Source organism: Entelurus aequoreus, linkage group LG08 (genome assembly GCF_033978785.1).
Source record: "Entelurus aequoreus isolate RoL-2023_Sb linkage group LG08, RoL_Eaeq_v1.1, whole genome shotgun sequence".
Classification (NCBI taxonomy): Eukaryota; Metazoa; Chordata; class Actinopteri; order Syngnathiformes; family Syngnathidae; genus Entelurus; species Entelurus aequoreus.
In genome coordinates, this window is record NC_084738.1 from 25,285,220 (window position 1) to 25,305,219 (window position 20,000).

Consider the following 20,000-nt stretch of genomic DNA (forward strand, 5'->3'; position numbering starts at 1 on the left):
TTAATTTTATCTACCACTTCTTTATTTGAGATTCCTTTTGTCCACGGAATTTCTAAGATTCTGCGCCAACACCATAACTCAAAAGCAAGTATTTTTCGTGAGTCCGTATTTTTTCAGTGTCCAACTTTCACATCCATAAATTGCTATTGGGAATATTAAAGTCTCTATCATTTTGATCTTGGTGCTTGAAAGAATGTGGTTGCTCTTGAGCATATTATTCAATTAAATCAATGCAAATACACTGACACAAAAATTCAACACACATGGTCAGAAAACATAACCTCCTCAACCTGTACAAACGGGTACTTTTATGGCACATTTAAAAATCAATAAACCCGCATCAGCAATTAAAACATATCTTATGTGGTACTGTCAAAATTTAAATAGCAAAAAACATATTAAACGTGAAAAAATAAAGAAATAAAATATCTGAACTCACCATCTGTAGAACCCATTCGAGCTTCCGGGGTTGGCCGACATCTTACAAGATGTAGTTTCTCTTTAAATATCCTTCTTGAAAATGGCCTTGCAAATATATGTTTTGTCTTGTCTAATCATAAAAGATGCAGACGAGGTGTGTTGGATGAGTTCTTAAAATTTACTCCACAAGGTCCTCATCAAAAACATCCAGCTGCCGGCATGGCTAAACGCGATTACTGTGCGTGCGCTTCACTACTGTGGCATGCTGGGTAATGGAGTTATTATGTTAACTAGCTCATAACATCACAATATATATCTGCCTTAGGCCATCTAGAAGACCTTACTGACAACAACTCGTGATTTTATTGGCTATTGCAACTGTCTGTCAAATGTTTGTGTCCGTTCACTTACGCAAAGATGCCTGCTTTATTGATTCTGAAGGCTTCGGGCAGATTTGGTACAGCATAGCAACATAAGCTAGCTGAATTCTGATTGGATAAAAACTCTATAACCTAAATACAACAGTGCTGGAAGGAGCATAATATGACATGAAGAGAATATGAATAGTTTTAGATATTTAGGGAAAATAAATAAAAGAAAAAAAATATTTTTAATTATGATCATGATTTCTGGTTATGTTAGGCCAGCAGAGAAGGCCTTGCTGGCCCTGACGGCACACCACTGAATTCAAAATACTCTAAAAAGCATGATGTAGAAAATACAAAACACTTTTTCAACACTTATCCATGTTTGGTGCATTTTAGCTGCTTGAGATCTTGGTTTCACCTGAGTGAAATAAATGTGAAACACTGTCGGTATAATACCCTTGCGGACAGTCTTTGTGTAAGTTTGCGCCAACTAAATTTTCTCTTGACATGTCCGACGGGTAATATTTTGTTCAGATATTATGGCCGCCCCGCCCTTAGAGCAGAACACGAGCTGCGCGTAAGACCTCGTGATCAGTGGGGGATTCCATTTTGCGTGACGAAGCACATGTCAAATATGAATTACTGAATGACAAGGCGCTTCAAACTAAATTTTACCCGAAACGCTAAATTGGCCTTAGTGTGTGAATGTGAGTGTGAATGTTGTCTGTCTATCTGCGTTGGCCCTGCGATGAGGTGGCGACTTGTCCAGGGTGTACCCCGCCTTCCGCCCGAGTGCAGCTGGGATAGGCTCCAGCACCCCCCGCGACCCCGATAGGGACAAGCTGTAGAAAATGGATGGATGGATGGATATTCCTGCCCACGTCATGGTCTGTCACTGATACGTGGACAGATTTTTACGAATCATTAATACTTGTTTTGCAACGCAGAAGGTCCTGTGTTCAAATCCCAGAAGAGTTGAGATGGTAGCAGGGTTTTTGAATTTGTTTTAATGATGTTAAAATTGTTTAATATGGATTGTTACGAAGCGACTTTTCCAAGGGGTACCCCGCCTTCTGCCCGAATGCAGATGGGATAGGCTCCAGCCACCCCCACAAAATGGATGGATGGATGGATTGTTACAAAATCATAGCAATTGTCAAATATGTTAGATAATATACCTCAATGAAAGCTTTTATTATTCTTGAAATTGTGTTGCTCGAGGTAATATTCATATGATGCTTGGTATAACCATGATTTCAACTTTTCAAAGCTCTTCTTGGACCACCAATTTTTGACCTCTGTATTTTGGTTACGGCCCTGCTAAGCCACCTCAAAGCGCCAATAGCATCCATGCCTTGAAAGCCAATGAAGAGGCCTTTGCCAGCAAAGAAGCTGCATATAGCCCCTCTGAGTGTCGCCCGCTCAGATGGGCAAGGGAGGGCGGGGAGACCCAGTCGTCTAAGCAGGCTAAACTGTTAATCATGGACGCTAAGACGAAAATCACCCGAACAAAGCGGATTGCTTCCCCTAGCAGCAAGACGCCACCGCAGCAGCCCAGAGATAGAACAATACTGCAATATACTTGGCCGCTGCAATGTCAGAGATGCAGAAGACCCTGTCACACACCATATCTGAAAACACTGCACCCCGCAGCCAAGTTATGTACTTCTGAGCCGCTGCTCAGTTTGCTAAGAGAATACGACGCAATGAAAATCAGGGCATAAACAACCCTGATTTATGGATGTGATGTTCGCTCGACCATTGTAATGATGTCATAGGACAACTCTACAGGTACAGTATGCCAAATCCACCATTGTTTGACTCTTTCTTACCACCCTCTGTGCACTAACCACGGTCAAAATTACCTAAAAAAAAAAGTTATTAAAAAGTTATGGGTATCAAGGAGCAAGAAGTAATCAGTATCAGCTGGAAAAATATATATATTGTGCATCCCCCGATAAATATTATTGTATTTACTCTAATTTTGCTGAGCTTCTTCTGGATTTTACAGGAAACCATGTCAGCCCAGTACTTCTCTCTCAGGAAGTCCCAAAAGATGCGACCGATCAGAGCGTTCACCCACGCAGTCGAACTCCTCCCACAGTCCTCCGCCAAATCACAGGAACACTGACATGAAGAGAGAACGAGCTTGGAGTTAGTTTAAGGATGCACATCAAGAAATTACGATAAACACTTTTGCCATTGGTACATCCACGCTGGAATCAAAATGGTACATTCCTACTATTTTGTATCATCCCCTTGGTTGGGATCTACAATATTCTCTACAGTGAGACTTTTCTGAGGACGATCCCTTATTAAACGCTCCCTTATCTCTTACAAACCCCGTTTCCATATGAGTTGGGAAATTGTGTTAGATGTAAATATAAACGGAATACAATGATTTGCAAATCCTTTTCAACCCATATTCAATTGAATGCACTAGAAAGACAAGATATTTGATGTTCAAACTCATAAACTTGTTTTTTTTTTGCAAATAATAATTAACTTAGAATTTCATGGCTGGAACACGTGCCAAAGTAGTTGGGAAAGGGCATGTTCACCACTGTGTTACATGGCCTTTCCTTTTAACAACACTCAGTAAACGTTTGGGAACTGAGGAGACACATTTTTTAAGTTTCTCAGGTGGAATTATTTCCCATTCTTGCTTGATGTACAGCTTAAGTTGTTCAACAGTCTGGGGGTCTCCGTTGTGGTATTTTAGGCTTCATAATGCGCCACACATTTTCAATGGGAGACAGGTCTGGACTACAGGCAGGCCAGTCTAGTACCCGCACTCTTTTACTATGAAGCCACGTTTATGTAACACGTGGCTTGGCATTGTCTTGCTGAAATAAGCAGGGGCGTCCATGGTAACGTTGCTTGGATGGCAACATATGTTGCTCCAAAACCTGTATGTACCTTTTTAGCATTAATGGCACCTTCATAGATGTGTAAGTTACCCATGTCTTGGGCACTAATACACCCCCATACCATCACAGATGCTGGCTTTTCAACTTTGCGCCTATAACAATCCGGATGGTTCTTTTCCTCTTTGGTCCGGAGGACACGACGTCCACAGTTTCCAAAAACAATTTGAAATGTGGACTCTTCAGACCACAGAACACTTTTCCACTTTGTATCAGTCCATCTTAGATGAGCTCAGGCCCAGCGAAGCCGACGGCGTTTCTGGGTGTTGTTGATAAACTGTTTTCGCCTTGCATAGGAGAGTTTTGACTTGCACTTACAGATGTAGCGACCAACTGTAGTTACTGACAGTGGGTTTCTGAAGTGTTCCTGAGCCCATGTGGTGATATCCTTTACACACTGATGTCGCTTGTTGATGCAGTACAGCCTGAGGGATCGAAGGTCACGGGCTTAGCTGCTTACGTGCAGTGATTTCTCCAGATTCTCTGAACCCTTTGATGATATCACGGACCGTAGATGGTGAAATCCCTAAATTCCTTGCAATAGCTGGTTGAGAAAGGTTTTTCTTAAACTGTTCAACAATTTGCTCACGCATTTGTTGACAAAGTGGTGACCCTCGCCCCATCCTTGTTTGTGAATGACTGAGCATTTCATGGAATCTACTTTTATACCCAATCATGGCACCCACCTGTTCCCAATTTGCCTGTTCACCTGTGGGATGTTCCAAATAAGTTTTTGATGAGCATTCCTCAACTTTATCAGTATTTATTGCCACCTTTCCCAACTTCTTTGTCACGTGTTGCTGGCATCAAATTCTAAAGTTAATGATTATTTGCACAAAAAAAAAAGTTTATCAGTTTGAACATCAAATATGTTGTCTTTGTAGCATATTCAACTGAATATGGGTTGAAAATGATTTGCAAATCATTGTATTCCGTTTATATTTACATCAAACCCAATTTCCCAACTCATATGGAAACGGGGTTTGTAGATGGCAACACCAGGCTTCAGCTTGACTTACATTTCCTTTGAGTTTGGGGCTCGTTTCTGTGCTGCCAACGCCGGGGCTTGAGAGTGAGGGCGAGTCTTCTGCAGCCAGAAGGCGAGCCATATACCCGGGGTAGTCGAGAAGAGAAAGGCCCCTGGTGGTGCTGCTGGAGGTCTGACCGAGAGGAGCTGCAGGGTTGGGGCAGACCGGGGGTGTGGAGGGAGCATCGTCTTCACTGCTGCCCACTCTGCTGGTGGAGCCTTTGCTGCATGGGGTATCACCATGACTGCTGACACTCTGTGACAGTACTGGGTCACCTGCGGGGGAGTGGGCATATAATGTAGTTAGCAAAAATAATGTTTTTGACATGTGTAGTGAGGTGGAGGTGTTTAAGCCTCACACCAAATAGCCACTAACGAACAGACATATTTTTTTGCTGCAAAACGACGACCAGAATACTATTGCAGATATCATTCAAATGGTCATTACTCTTCACTTATTTTGAAACATATAAATGATAGGGATGTTTCAATTCAATATTGATATTAGATATTGGTCCAATATCAGCAAAAAAGAAAAAAAAATGGATGAGATCGGCTTGCATCTATAACCTCTGATAAAAGCGTGTTTACTTTTGCAAAGCTGAACAACCGTTTAACACAGGGGTGTCAAACAGGTTTTATCCGGCCCGCGGGATGAGTTTGCTAAGTATAAAAATGAGCTGAAATTTTTTAATGAAAGAAACTGCTGTTCTAAATGTGTCCACTAGATGTCACAATAGCAATTATTTGTATCTTTGTAGATTATGCTACATGTGCAAAAAAAAACACATGATGTTAGTACACCAGTCGAGGAAAATGAGCAAAGTACATGAATAACATCCTGTGATTTGATTTTTATATAATTTTTTTTTCTTGAAAGATTGAAAATCAACACCAATGAGTTGACTGATGAACATTACCACATAACTTAAATAAGGACAAATAAAGGTAGAATACTATTAACCACAACATGTAAGTATAAAAAACCCCAATATTATGATTTGTACATTTTCAGAATGTGCTTGTTCTATTTTTAAACAAAGAAAACAATCTGAAGTCTTTATTTTTAAGTTATCGTGCCGTGATTTTACCAGTCCGGCCCGCTTGGGAGTAGATTTTTCTCCATGTGGTCCCCGATCCAAAATTAGTTTGACACCCCTGGTTTAACATCTAAATGTCCTTTAATAAGTATTCAAGGTTGGTGTTTTCCTGTATTTTAGTCAGGTCATTTACAAAAAGTAAGGGGAAGACAAACAAAGAACATATTAGGAAAAACACTGAAAAATAATTTTTCTATGCATTGTTTTCTTAATTCCCACCTTCTACCTTCCTAGTCACGTCCGTTGTGTCCTTGGGCAAGACACTTCACCCTTTGCCTCTGATGGCTGCTGGTTAGCGCCTTGCATGGCAGCTCCCGCCATCAGTGTGAATGTGTGTGTGAATGGGTAAATGTGGAAATACTGTCAAAGCGCTTTGAGTACCTTGAAGGTAGAAAAGCGCTATACAAGTATAACCCATTTATCATTTATTTATCATTTATTTAATTGTTCAACCAATACAGTGTAAATGAATGAGATCACATCATAGCTTGGCAGTGTAATAGACTGCTTTGATAATAAATATTGCACAAGTCTTATGCAAACAAAGTGTGGCGACTAACATATACAGTATGTCGTAAAAACAGATCATAATTCACGCACTGACTTTATTAAACTACAGTTGTTCCCTGGTGTCCTTGCTTGTTGCCACAGTGAGATGTGTATGTTCTCACAAATAGGATTGGCTTTGACATGCAAAGAATTAGAGCGTGTAATCCATAATCCACACATACACATATACATGCTGTTTGTATAGATGCCTTATCTAGAGACCTTCTAATACATTATCCATGGTTCTCTTACCCGATGGAGGCACACATCTGCCAGACCGTGGTTGGTTGTGGTCTTTCTCTTGCTCTGCATTCATGGATGCGAGCAAGAAATGGCGAAACCACTCCTCCTTTTCCCGTCCCGTTCGTCCGAAGAGGTAAAGAGTTGCACATGGGTCACTGGTGGGTTTAGAAAAACTTTGACTTTTGGGTTCAGATCCTGGCCACTCCTCTTTCTGACTCCTTTCTGACCTTTGCCCAGCGTCCTCCTGAGAGGTACTGGCCAGCTGGATGCAGATGGGATATTTGGGGTTCCACACTCTCTTCCGAGCCAACACAGTTGGCAGCAAGAACACCTATGGGGAACAATTGAAGAGAATTATACACCTAATTTATTAAGCCCTCGAATGAGTGACGCTCTTCTTTAATTCAGCCAATCACTGCCAAGGTTGAACCATATACTGTACACTCCTAACATCTGCTGATGCATCCTTCTCACTTTGCATTCCATCTGTAACAAATGTGTATTTGAAGTCAAATTGATTCATTTTACATTTGCTACAAGCATTAATGCTCTCTGATAGTAAAATAAACCTTGGAAAATATTTGCGTTATATGCAAAAAGAAACCCTCTTCACTTCACTTCAGCAGCCATCATACTTTGCTCCTCTCCAGCTGGTAGGCACGTGTCTTGATGAAAGCGGACTCGTGGACTCTCTGGTCGTACATGGCTCTGCGACTGATGTTCGACTGAGGGGTGTCAAGTCGAAGGCAGGAGCCCTCCAGTGTGGCAAACACAGAGTGAGTCTGCGCTGAATGGAAGGTTTCTGGGTCATAATCCTGAATCTCATTCATCCAACCCTGGAGAAAGAGAAAAAAACAAGTGTTTAGTAGTGGTGTCCCGATACCAATATTTTGGCACCGGTACCGGTACCAAAATTATTTAGATACTTTTCGGTACTTTTCGATACTTTTCTAAATAAAAGGGACCACAAAAAATGGGATTATTGGCTTTATTTCAACAAAAAATCTTAGGGTACATTAAACATATGTTTCTTATTGCAAGTTAGTCCTTAAATAAAATAGTGAACATACAAGGCAACTTGTATTTTATTAGTAAGTAAGCTAACAAAGGCTCCTAATTAGTCTGCTGATGTATGCAGTAACATATCATTTTCCATTCTATTATTTTGTCAAAATTATTAAGGACAAGTGGTAGAAAATGAATTATTAATCTACTTGTTCATTTACTGTTAATATCTGCTTACTTTCTCTTTTAACATGTTCTATCTACACAAAATGTAATATTCACATATTCTTCTGTTGTTTGGATGCTTTACATTAGTTTTGGATGATACCACAAATTTGGGTTACAGGATCATACATTGGTCATATTCAAAGTCCTCATGTGTCCAGGGACATATTTCCTGACTTTATAAACATGATATAAATTTAAAAAAACGAAAAAAGATGTTGTGATGCCAAAAAATATCGACGTAATCATAGTAGTATCGACTAGATACGCTCCTGTACTTGGTATCATTACAGTGGATGCTAGGTGTAGATCCACCAATGGTGTTTGTTTACATTTTGACGCCGGTGAGCTACTGTTTGTAGTGAAGCATGTTTAGCTATACCTCGTCCTGCAGGGATGATACTTGTAAGAAACGTACTTTATTTGTCGCCATGGAGGCGAGGATTAGTGATTTAGAAGTAGATAAAACACTGCAGACTGCGGCTAGACTTTAGCCGCTAGCTAGCTAGCCATGTCTTAAAGCACCTCTTCCTGAGTGCGTTTCAGGGTTATAACTTCACCTTTATCTTTAGTTTTTAAGGGCACAATGCATTCGTTCTCCCTTTTCTGTCTACACACTGTGTCTGTTTGTAAATACTCCGTGATAGTGCACTGCCGAACATGCTTCTTTGCTCGTAAACCAACAATGACACAACGACAGGGGTGCGGGGGGTTGGTGGACCGGTACTTTTCAGAGGCGGTATAGTACCGAATATGATTCATTAGTATTGCGGTACTATACTAACAACAACCCTAGTGTTTAGTATTCGGGCGGCGTGGCTTGGTTGGTATAGCGGCCATCCAGAAAGTTAAAGGTTACCGGTACGAAACCATGCTTCCGCCATTCTAATCAGTGTCGTTATGTCCCTGAGTAAGACATATCACCCACCTTGCTCTCAGTGCCACCCACACTGGTGTATAAAATGTGAATGACTGGTGGTGGTCATAGGCGCAAATTGGCAGCCACCTTTCCATCAATCTACCCTAGGGCAGCTGTGTCTTGTAACGGCCAAAATAATACTTTAGTAATCTCTTGTTAAACACCACAATTTCTAAGAGTTTGTGTGTGCTGCTTTGACTTCACTGCATTGGTCTTTATGCATTCTTGAGGCTTGCTGGGGATATATTTTTTATATTTGTTTTTCTCTTTCCAAAACAGACTACAAATGAAGCTCACCACCATCATCAGCCCTATATAATTTTCTACCGCTTGTAATCTAATCCATTATTAATGTTATTATTATAACTAAATTAACCTATTGCACGGATTCGGTTGAATCTAATGTTTTCAAACACATGTAAAAACTTAAATTAGGTTTTTGACTTTTTAAATAGGTGATTAACATATTTAGATAATGCCTGTAAATTATTTTGTTCTAATACAAAAAAGATAGTTTTACAAAAAAAAGTGCCAACAATTCAATATAAAGTGGCCAGAATATTACTCCAAATAATCATATAATATGTCATTATACACCTAAATATGATTATAAATCTTCCACGTTTTCCTTTACTTCGAGTAAAGCTATAATAGCTAATATGAATCATAAAACATAATTATGTTTATGATTATACAGCTTTATTATTGGTACATCTCCTGGGAGTTAGGTATCCCCCAGTTTTTAAAACCTAGTGACGCCTCCATTTCTAACATTATTCGAGGGTCTTTGAATGCACCACAGATATGGGAAAGGGGATGCAAAAGTGAAACTTGTACATAACTTTCTCCTATGTTACCACAAAAAGATTTATTATCTTTTGCCATTTCTTCTATCACCGCATCCTTGTTCCAAAATGATGGTGCTGCGCGTGTGAATGCTTAAAGGTGAGCTTTGATGAAGGATATGACGTCTGTGTTGAGTGAAGTGTTCGAAGCTAAAGGTTTGCCGCTCCGGTGAAATAAACTATTTTGCATTTTTGGTATGGTAGCCCTACACATTATTAATTTGATTCAAGCAACCTTATTATTGTACTTTCACTGCTATATTAATTTTGTATTAACATTTATGACGCCGGGTTTTTTGACATATCTGAATGACCAAAAAAAATAGCTTCAAACTTTACAAAAGCTCAGAAGCCACACTACATTTTGACGCTATGGTTTAGCATGGACCAAGAAGTAGACTGCTTGCTAATAAATAACAAAGTATATTCAACATTCCACCTTTTGGTCGAGGTATGCTCTCTACAAAATTACATTTGAGTAATGTATCGTAAATATATACTTAGCTAAAACCACATCATTGGACAAAACAATGAAATGAAAAAAATTGTAGTGGAATGTAGCATTTAAATATGTTTTACAGTAAGAGATCATGTCCATATCCATGATGGATGTGGAAAACGGTTTCTGTGGGTCATTAAAAAGCTTTTAAAGTCATTAAATTAAAATCAAAGTCCCAATGATAGTCACACACACACTAGGTGTGGTGAAATTATCATCTGCATTTGACCCATCCCCATGTAAACCCCCTGGGAGGTGAGGGGAGCAGTGAGCAGCAGCGGTGGCCACTCTCGGGAATCATTTTGATGATTTAACCCCCAATTCCAACCCTTGATGCTGAGTGCCAAGCAGGGAGGCAATGGGTCCCATTTATATAGACTTTGGTATGACTCGGCCGGGGTTTGAACTCACGACCTTCCAGTCTCTGGGCGGACACTCTAACCACAAGGCCACTGAGCAGGTCTTGGATTTTGATCATGAATGGATTTTGCGATAATTAAGGCCTATAATGGCATTCAAAAGCATTACATTCAATGTCCATAGGCATAGGCGTTAAAGAAATTGAATGCAGTGAAATCGCAGTTAAGGGTGCCCAATTTCTTTGGAGTGACCATCAAAGCAACTTCTGCTGCCGCCATGACGCCACCACAACTTGCAGCTACTGCTACCACTAGAGAAAAATAAATACATTCTATGGATGAACAGTCTTGTGTGCAATTCTAATTCATTAGAGAGTAACAGTTAAAGGCCTACTGAAATGAATCTTTTTTATTTAAACGGGGATAGCAGATCCATTCTATGTGTCATACTTGATCATTTCGCGATATTGCCATATTTTTGCTGGAAGGATTTAGTAGAGAACATCGACGATAAAGTTCGCAACTTTTGGTCGCTGATAAAAAAAAGCCTTGCCTGTACCGGAAGTAGCGTGACGTCACAGGTTGAAGGGCTCCTCACATTTCCCCATTGTTTACACCAGCAGCGAGAGCGATTCGGACCGAGAAAGCGACGATTACCCCATTAATTTGAGCGAGGATGAAAGATTTGTGGATGAGGAACATGAGAGTGAAGGACTAGAGTGCAGTCAGGACGTATCTTTTTTCGCTCTGACCGTAACTTAGGTAAAAGGGCTCAATGGATTCCACACTTTCTCCTTTTTCCAATGTGGATCACGGATTTGTATTTTAAACCACCTCGGATACTATATCCTCTTGAAAATGAGAGTCGAGAACGCGAAATGGAAATTCACAGTGACTTTTATCTCCACGACAATACATCGGTGAAGCACTTTAGCTACGGAGCTAACGTGATAGCATCGTGCTTAAATGCAGATAGAAACAAAAGAAATAAGCCCCTGACTGGAAGGATAGACAGAAGATCAACAATACTACTATCAGGAGACACCGAACCAAACACTGAACCTGTAACCACACGGTTAATGCTGTGCCGCCTAGCAATGTCGAAGCCTAGCAATGCTGTTGCTAACGACACCATTGAAGCTAACTTAGCTAAGGGACCTCGTCAGAGCTATGACAAAAATATTAGCGCTCCACCTACGTCAGCCCTCATCTGCTCATTAACACCCGTGCTCACCTGCGTTCCAGCGATCGACGGCGCGACGAAGGACTTCACCCGATCATCGATGCGGTCGGCGGCTAGCGTCGGATAGCGCGTCTGCTATCCAACTCAAAGTCCTCCTGGTTGTGTTGCTGCAGCCAGCTGCTAATACACCGATCCCACCTACAGCTTTCTTCTTTGCAGTCTCCATTGTTCATTAAACAAATTGCAAAATATTCACCTACACAGATGTCCAGAATACTGTGGAATTTTGCGATGAAAACAGAGCTTTTTGAATTGTGATACAATGTGTCCGAATACTTCCGCTTCAACCATCGACGTCACGCGCATAATAGACGTTTTCAACCGGAAGTTTCCCGGGAAATTTAAAATTGCACTTTATAAGTTAACCCGGCCGTATTGGCATGTGTTGCAATGTTAAGATTTCATCATTGATATATAAACTATCAGACTGCGTGGTCGGTAGTAGTGAAGTGAAGTGAAGTGAATTACATTTATATAACGCTTTTTCTCAAGTGACTCAAAGCGCTTTACATAGTGAAACCCAATATCTAAGTTACATTCAAACCAGTGTGGGTGGCACTGGGAGCAGGTGGGTAAAGTGTCTTGCCCAAGGACACAACGGCAGTGACTAGGATGGCGGAAGCGGGGATCGAACCTGCAACCCTCAAGTTGCTGGCACGGCCGCTCTACCAACCGAGCTATACCGCCCCCTAGTAGTGGGTTTCAGTAGGCCTTTAATGTACACTTTTCAAAGGCTGACAATTTTGTCTGTACAGACAGTTGTAAGGTTTTGACTATAAAAATAGTGTTGTCCCAATACCAATATTTTGGTACCGGTACCAAAATTATTTCGATACTTTTCGGTACTTTTCTAAATAAAGGGGACCACAAAAAATTGCATTATTGGCTTTGTTTTAACAAAAAAATCTTAGGGTACATTAAACATATGTTTCTTATTGCAAGTTTGTCCCTTAATAAAATAGTGAACATACAAGACAACTTGTCTTTTTTTAGTAAGTAAGCAAACAAATGCTCCTAATTTAGCTGCTGACGTATGCATTTTGTCAAAATGATTAAGAACAAGTGGTAGACAATGAATTATTAATCTACTTGTTCATTTGCTGTTAATATCTGCTTACTTTCTCTTTTAACATGCTCTATCTACACTTCTGTTAAAATGTAAAAATCATTTATTCTTCTGTTGTTTGATACTTTACATTAGTCTTGGATGATACTACAAATTTGGGTATCAATCCGATACCAAGTCGTTACAGGATCATACTGGACCAGTACTTTTCAGAGGGGTATAGTACCGAGTATAATTCATTAGTATCACGGTACTATACTAACACCGGTATACCGTACAACCTTGTATAAAAATAATAAAGGATCTGCAGAAATGTGTTTCCCGTGGCATTAGAAAAGGCATTAAAAAGCATTAAATTAGATTTGCTGTTACCTGCAGAAACCCTGGAAAAATAACGCCACCTTTAATATATTTACATTTAAATTGGAAAATAACAATAGTACACTTTGAGTTTGTTGACAGGTGAAATCGTAGTTTTCTGGATTGACTTTAATGTTTCAGGCCGTTGTGTGGTGCGGCAAAAGTCACACACAAGGTTAGGTGTCTCTAAAATGAAAAACTAATAAATAAACACTCATTATAAGTCATTTTGCACTTTAGTAAACTGCTTATGACTATTGAATCCCAAGGCTCACCAGCCCCCACCTGACTTATGCGCTGACAAATTAGAGCAGCCTGCAGCCTGCTGTGTGCTGCAAATGGCCTCGAGAGCTGACAGTATCTTAGTGCCTGTTACAGTACCGGTAAGTTCTGCTGCAGGACTGGAGGAGCACTGTGATTACCACAAAGACTCCAGTGGTTTGTTTCAGTTAATTGCAATTATGTGCCTTGCAGGGCACTTTCACTTTAGTCTGTGAAGGAATATGTCAGTAGAGTTGTAGATGTGACCTTTGCCTTGACACCCCTCCCTTTAAGAACTCATTTGTGTGAGTGAAAGCTTATTGTAAGTGCTTCTGTTAATACAATTGTAGACTTTAAATGTCAGAGATTTAATTTAGAAAATGGGAACGTGGTAGTTTTTCATAGTGTTTAAATAAACTTTTAAGAGAAACACAGGAGATGGTTGGATTTTATATTACTTAGCATGTTTTCTGCAGTGCCCCCTCACTACATCTCTGTGCTTCGGATAAAGCACTATTAGTACATTGAGATTTAAAGTAGTCATATGGGGATTTTTTTATGATACATTTAAAACACTTCCTTGTTGAGTTGAGTTTATTCCGAACGTGAACACACTTACATATGACATATCAGATCATTTACATATCATTTCTCTTTACAAAATAGAGTAGGGTAAAGCAAAGCTTATTTAATTCTACCCGTTTTCCACTTGAGAGCACTTACCAACACATATGTTCACTTATTGTTTTGATTTTGTAACATAATTTACATCTGTGAATCATTATTATGTCATATCAATGTAATATTGTACATGGTATACTATTGTACATGGTAATTGGGTTTTGTTGTATATTGTATAAATTATCTACACATAGTATATAATATAATAACATAATATATCAGTATATATTATATACTGTATATGTAAATATTACATATATGTTATATTTTATATAGCTACTATGGTACATTTTTAGTCTACATTGTACCTTTTGTTTTCGCCCTCTTTTTATGCCCTTGTGTGCATTATCCTTTCCATCCTTACCCTTTCCATCCTTTGTAACTGAGCTACTGTGTGGAACAATTTCCCTTGTGGATCAATAAAGTTTGTCTAAGTCTAAGTCTAAGTCTATTAATAGATCAGTTATTGTAATAGATAATTAAGTCAGTTGTGATTAACATACTGAGATGAAGAATATCTCGTTTTCAATAAGGTTCAAGACGTTTCTTTTCTTCCTTGTATTTTGTAAACACTTGTAATTTAAACAGTTTTGTAAAGTGTAGTTAGCACATTGTTTGACTTATTTGCTTAATTCATTCCATAATTTAACTCCACATACTGATATGCTAAAGGTTTCAAGTGTTGTACGTGCGTATACATGTTTTAAGTTGTTTTTTTCCTCTAAGGTTATATTTTTTTTCTTTCTTTGAGAATAATTGTTGTATTCTTGGGTAGCAGGTTATACAATAGTTTGCTTTGGACATAATTTTAGCACCAAATCAATACATTTCAATATTTTTAATTTCATAAATATAGTGTTTGTATGTTCTCTATAATCAACATGATATACTATCCTAACTGATGTTTTTTGTAACACAATGAGTGAATGTAATGTACTTTTGTAAACATTTCCCTATAATTCTGCACAATAACTCAGATATGGTAACACTAGCGAGCAATATGAAGTTCTCTCAGATCATTCTTAAAGTAACTCATACTTTTTTCTGTGCGTAATTTTTGAAATGTCGTTTTGTCGTCCCAGTTCCTCTTCTTTTAGTTTCCATCATGGACTGGGAAAACTGGTAGATGATCATTGATGTCGGTTGTGAGCAAAACGCTTGTTGTATTATCACAATCATTAGTAAAAATATTATCAATAAGCGTGGTTATGTGATTCTGCTTGGCCGTGTGATTTTAGGATATAAACTCATAATATACTTTGTGTCTGTGAAGTCATCAATGGACGTTTGTTTATTGGGGTTCAAAAGATCAATGTTAAAGTCTCCACGTAAGACTGATTTCAATGAAGGTTGCCTTAACAGTCCTCAAATCCTTCAATACTTGAGTTACTGTAGAGAAGGGATTCATATGGCCCCATTCCTGGGTGGATCTTACATGAGAGGAAGAGGGTGGGTTAATCATTTTGCAATGCATACTGCTGAAAATGATGGAAGGCGCCCTTCTACATAACAACAGACGCTGTGGTCAAAATTGGAATTGCCACAAAACACATTCTGAAGATATTCAACACTCTACTGTCATCTGTATAGTGGATAGTGCACGCCCCAAATTTGTCACATTCCATGTGTCAGGTAAACCATGACGAATGGGGCCATATGAATCCTCTTCCTACTGTAGGTGACCTATATGCAGTGTTGGGTTGGTTACTGAAAACCAGTAACTAGCTACAGTTGCTAGTTACTTTATTTCAAAAGTAACTCAGTTACTAACTCAGTTACTTACACCAAAAAGTAATGCGTTACTGTGAAAAGTAACTATTTAGTTACTTTTTTTTCTTCTTCTTTTTTTTTTAAGCTCCCATTAATGCCCTTATAGCCTTCATTTCAGTACTGTTATTGCACTGGAGAATAATACAATCTGTTGATCAACTTGACATGCATTTGCATCACTGAACTCTGCTAAGCAATGTGCTCTACATACAACACACAAAGACAAAGATATGTTTCAAAGGGCCAATTTATTTCAGGCCAGAACAAATTGACAAAACTATTTTAAATAGCTGCAACATAACATACATAAGTAACAAACAGCATAATAACAACATAGCTGTAAACCAAGGAAGTAGTTTAACTTTACATACCAAAGCCTAACCAGGCGTTTTTTCTCTCAAGGAATTCTGAAATAAAATCTTGTCTGAAGCCCAGAACACTCTACACATTTCCCCAGTTTTAGTTTAGAGATAAGGAAAGATTGGCCTGCCCCACTAGCATCCCTCTTTTTGTTTGTGAACTTTATAGTCTATACATTTAGAGTGATGTGATAATCAAACACCCTAGAAGTCTAGAAATAAAGAGTATATAAGAGAATTGACTGAGTGTGTGTACTATAATTCATAATAACATTGATTATGATTTAATATTATGTTTTGAGCAATGAAAAAAAAACAGCTTTGTTTTATTAGTCAACATTGCAACTCTTTCTAAATTACATTTAACATTTAAGCTTTTTTATTTCAATTTTGTTATGTTTTTGTTTATTTTAATAGTATTTTTAGAATGTGCTGTGGGCCTTTAAAACATTAGCTGTGGGCTGCAAATGGCCTCCGGTGCACACTTTTGACACCCCTGCTATAGATAATAAAAAATGAAATCTAATAAATCTATCGATAAAAAGCTGAGCCTGGCGACGCATGCGCGTTAACAACTCTCTCGCTCTCTCTGTCCCTCCCTCCCCTTCCCACACTCAGACACACACACAGCGCGCCTCCGTGTGACACAAGAGATTCAGAAGAACGACACCGTAGCGCTGCAATAAAACACACTCAGATCTTCTGTTTCTAGCCAAACCTAAATAAAAAATAACGTAAAATAACGCAGTAACGCATCATGTAGTAACGGTAACTGAGTTACTGAATATAAAAAATAACGCGTTAGATTACTAGTTACCGCCGAAACTAACGGCGTTACTTTGTAACGCGTTAGTCCCAACACTGCCTATATGCAGTATATAGCTGATCAATACATGCTTGCTTGTGGTCTACATAACATAAAATGGTGGTTGTTTGGTCAAAATGTTGTACATATTATGTTTTACAGACCGTCTTCAAGCCGCTTTCTGACCATCTTTTTAGGATGCGCCCTTTTGTAGGCAATCTTATTTACATGCCTCCATTTCAATTGTGGCTTCCACCCGCCAGCCGTGTTGTAGTTTTTAGCGCTTCCATTTGGAGTCTACTGACAGATATAAGTTCGAACTAGGTTTGTGTGGTATACTGGTAATAATAAAGTACCACAGTACTAATGAACTAAACCAGGGGTCGGCAACCCAAAATGTTGAAAGAGCCATATTGGACCAAAAATACAAAAACAAATCTGTCTGGAGCCGCAACAAATTAAAAGCCATATTACATACAGATAGTGTGTCATGAGATATAAATTGAATTAAGAGGACTTAAAGGAAACTAAATGAGCTCAAATATAGCTACAAATTAGGCATAATGATGCAATATGTACATATAGCTAGCCTAAATAGCATGTTAGCATCGATTAGCTTGCAGTCATGCAGTGACCAAATATGTCTGATTAGCACTCCACACGAGTCAATAACATCAACAAAACTCACCTTTGTGCATTCATGCACAACGTTAAAAGTGTGGTGGACAAAATGAGACAGAAAAAGAAGTGGCATAAAACACGTCCTAGAAAGTCGGAGAAACTTATACATGTAAACAAACTAAGGTGAGTTCAAGGACCGCCAAAATTAGTAGGACAAAACGGCGCTTGCCAAATACGCGAATCAGTGAAGCATGTTTAATATAAACAGCGTGATTTATAACAATTAGGGAGGTTTGTGTCATGTTTGTCATACAGAAACCATATTAAAACAAAAAATATATTTTTTTCCCCCTCATCTTTTTCCATTTTTCATACATTTTTGAAAAAGCTTCAGAGAGCCACTAGGGCGGCGCTAAAGAGCCGCATGCGGCTCTAGAGCCGCGGGTTGCCGACCCCTGAACTAAACAATACTATCTATGAACTATACTGCCTTTTAGGGGTGTACCAAGTTAGGATTGATTTATAATCCTAAATTTTAAGTATAGCGATCTGTGCCGGAAGATAGGTATCAATCCAAGACCGTTTTAAAAGGGAATCAATCGATACTAGAAAAAGGAAAACACTGTATTTGAGAACGGCAGACTTTATATGAAGTTTAACACTTTCAAAAATAGATCTATTTGTTCGTCTGTGACGTCATCAAAACAAAAATGGCGGTGTTCAAGAAAGGTCACAACAAACGCAAACACCACAAGACAACACCAGAAATTACAACACAAAAACTTTCAGCTACAGCACGATTGCAAAAGCCATAAGAAATACAAACGACACAAAATAATAATGTAAAGCCACAACACAACTTTGGGCCACAAAAGACGCGACGGACAACACGGAAGTTACAGTGGAGCAAGTTACGGCGACGCACCAACTTTCGGAACACATCAACTGGCAGCCAAGGAAAAGTCATACATCATCAGAAACTAATAAATACAAGAGATGGATGAAGGACGTTATGGAAATTAGGAAGCAAGGGTCAAACACCATCAACAGGGATGAGATGGCATTCATACTCCTGCACACCTGTGACACTGTCCTTTGTCGGCAGACAACATATACTGTATGGCCAGGTCAGGGAATTTTATTTAGCTGTTAAAATGTTGGTTACTGTAGTTGTATTGAAAAATGCTTGAATGTTAAAAATGTGACCAGAAAATGTTTGGGCTAAAAAGTTACTGAATCTATTTGAACTCATTGAATCGTTTCGGATCATATTGTTCAAAAAGAAAAATCACTAATCCTCGCCGTAATGGGGACAAATACGTTTCTCACAAGTAACATCCCTGCAGGACGAGGAATGGCTAACCATGCTTCACTACACACCGTAGGAGGATACAATACATAACCGCTAACAGCAAGCCAGCACCCCTGAATGTAAACAAATGGGTGGATCTATACGAATATCGACGGCAACGATACCAAGTACAACGGTCGTATATAGTCAAAACTACATTAATACTTTTTACTATCACAGAATCTTATGTCTTTTTTATTGTTTATAAACTCATGAAATACGTCCCTGGACACAGGAGAACTTTAATTATGACCAATGTATGACTTTGTATCTACTTGGTATTGGAATCACACCTACATTTGTAGTATCACCCAACTTATGTAAAGTATTCAAACAACAGCAGAATAAATGCTTATTACATTTTAACAGAAGTGTATTTAGAAAATGTTCAAAAAGAAACTGACCAGATATTAACAGTAAGTCGAGTAATAATCAGTTTTCTACCACTTGTCCTTAATAATTCGGACTAAATAATAGACTGGCAAAGTACACAATATGTTACTGCATATGTTAGAAAACAAACTAGGAGCCCTTGTAAGCTAACAGTCTTCTTAATAAAGACAGGCGAAACAAATAAGAGCACAGAAAAGCTGATCATTGCGTGAGACGGCGTCTTAAAAGTAAGCAGACATTTGTCACATCTGCCTTACGTTCGCCAACGATGGTGAGGGTTGATGACGTAATGAGATGTGTTCGACATCCGTATGCATAGAGGTGTATTTGCGATATTTCCCCATGGCACTAGATTAGTGGTGTCCAAACCAAAGCGGCCCGCCTGGCGTCCTCAATTTAAACCACAATACGTCATGAGTTTAGTAAGAGAATGGGTCGCAGGGAGATTTCAAGTTTTATTAAGTCAGGTTATAAGCTACTTTATCGCCATCCTGTAGACAGAATGAGTAAATTGGGTTATGACTCCTCACTATGGTCTAAAAGAAATCCAAGCACAGCATTAGCATATGACCCAATGCAAAGAGCCTTCCCTAATCATGGTGCA

The 20,000-nt window shown here is 38.9% G+C and overlaps 1 protein-coding gene across 2 annotated transcripts in view; it reads right to left on the reverse strand.

Annotated features, from left to right (window-relative positions):
* tex2l (testis expressed 2, like) overlaps positions 1-20,000 on the reverse strand; it is a 43,794-nt gene that overhangs the window by 12,498 nt on the left and 11,296 nt on the right. The window contains exons 3-7 of one of the 2 annotated variants that reach the window (XM_062056102.1): positions 7,270-7,470; positions 6,862-6,965; positions 6,644-6,789; positions 4,735-5,018; positions 2,766-2,915 (exon numbers count right to left, since the gene is read on the reverse strand). In XM_062056102.1, coding sequence (XP_061912086.1) covers positions 2,766-2,915; positions 4,735-5,018; positions 6,644-6,789; positions 6,862-6,965; positions 7,270-7,470 — 885 coding nt within the window. Of the gene's footprint in view, positions 1-2,765; positions 2,916-4,734; positions 5,019-6,643; positions 6,966-7,269; positions 7,471-20,000 lie in introns of both variants that reach the window. The other variant, XM_062056101.1, reaches the window with a different exon arrangement.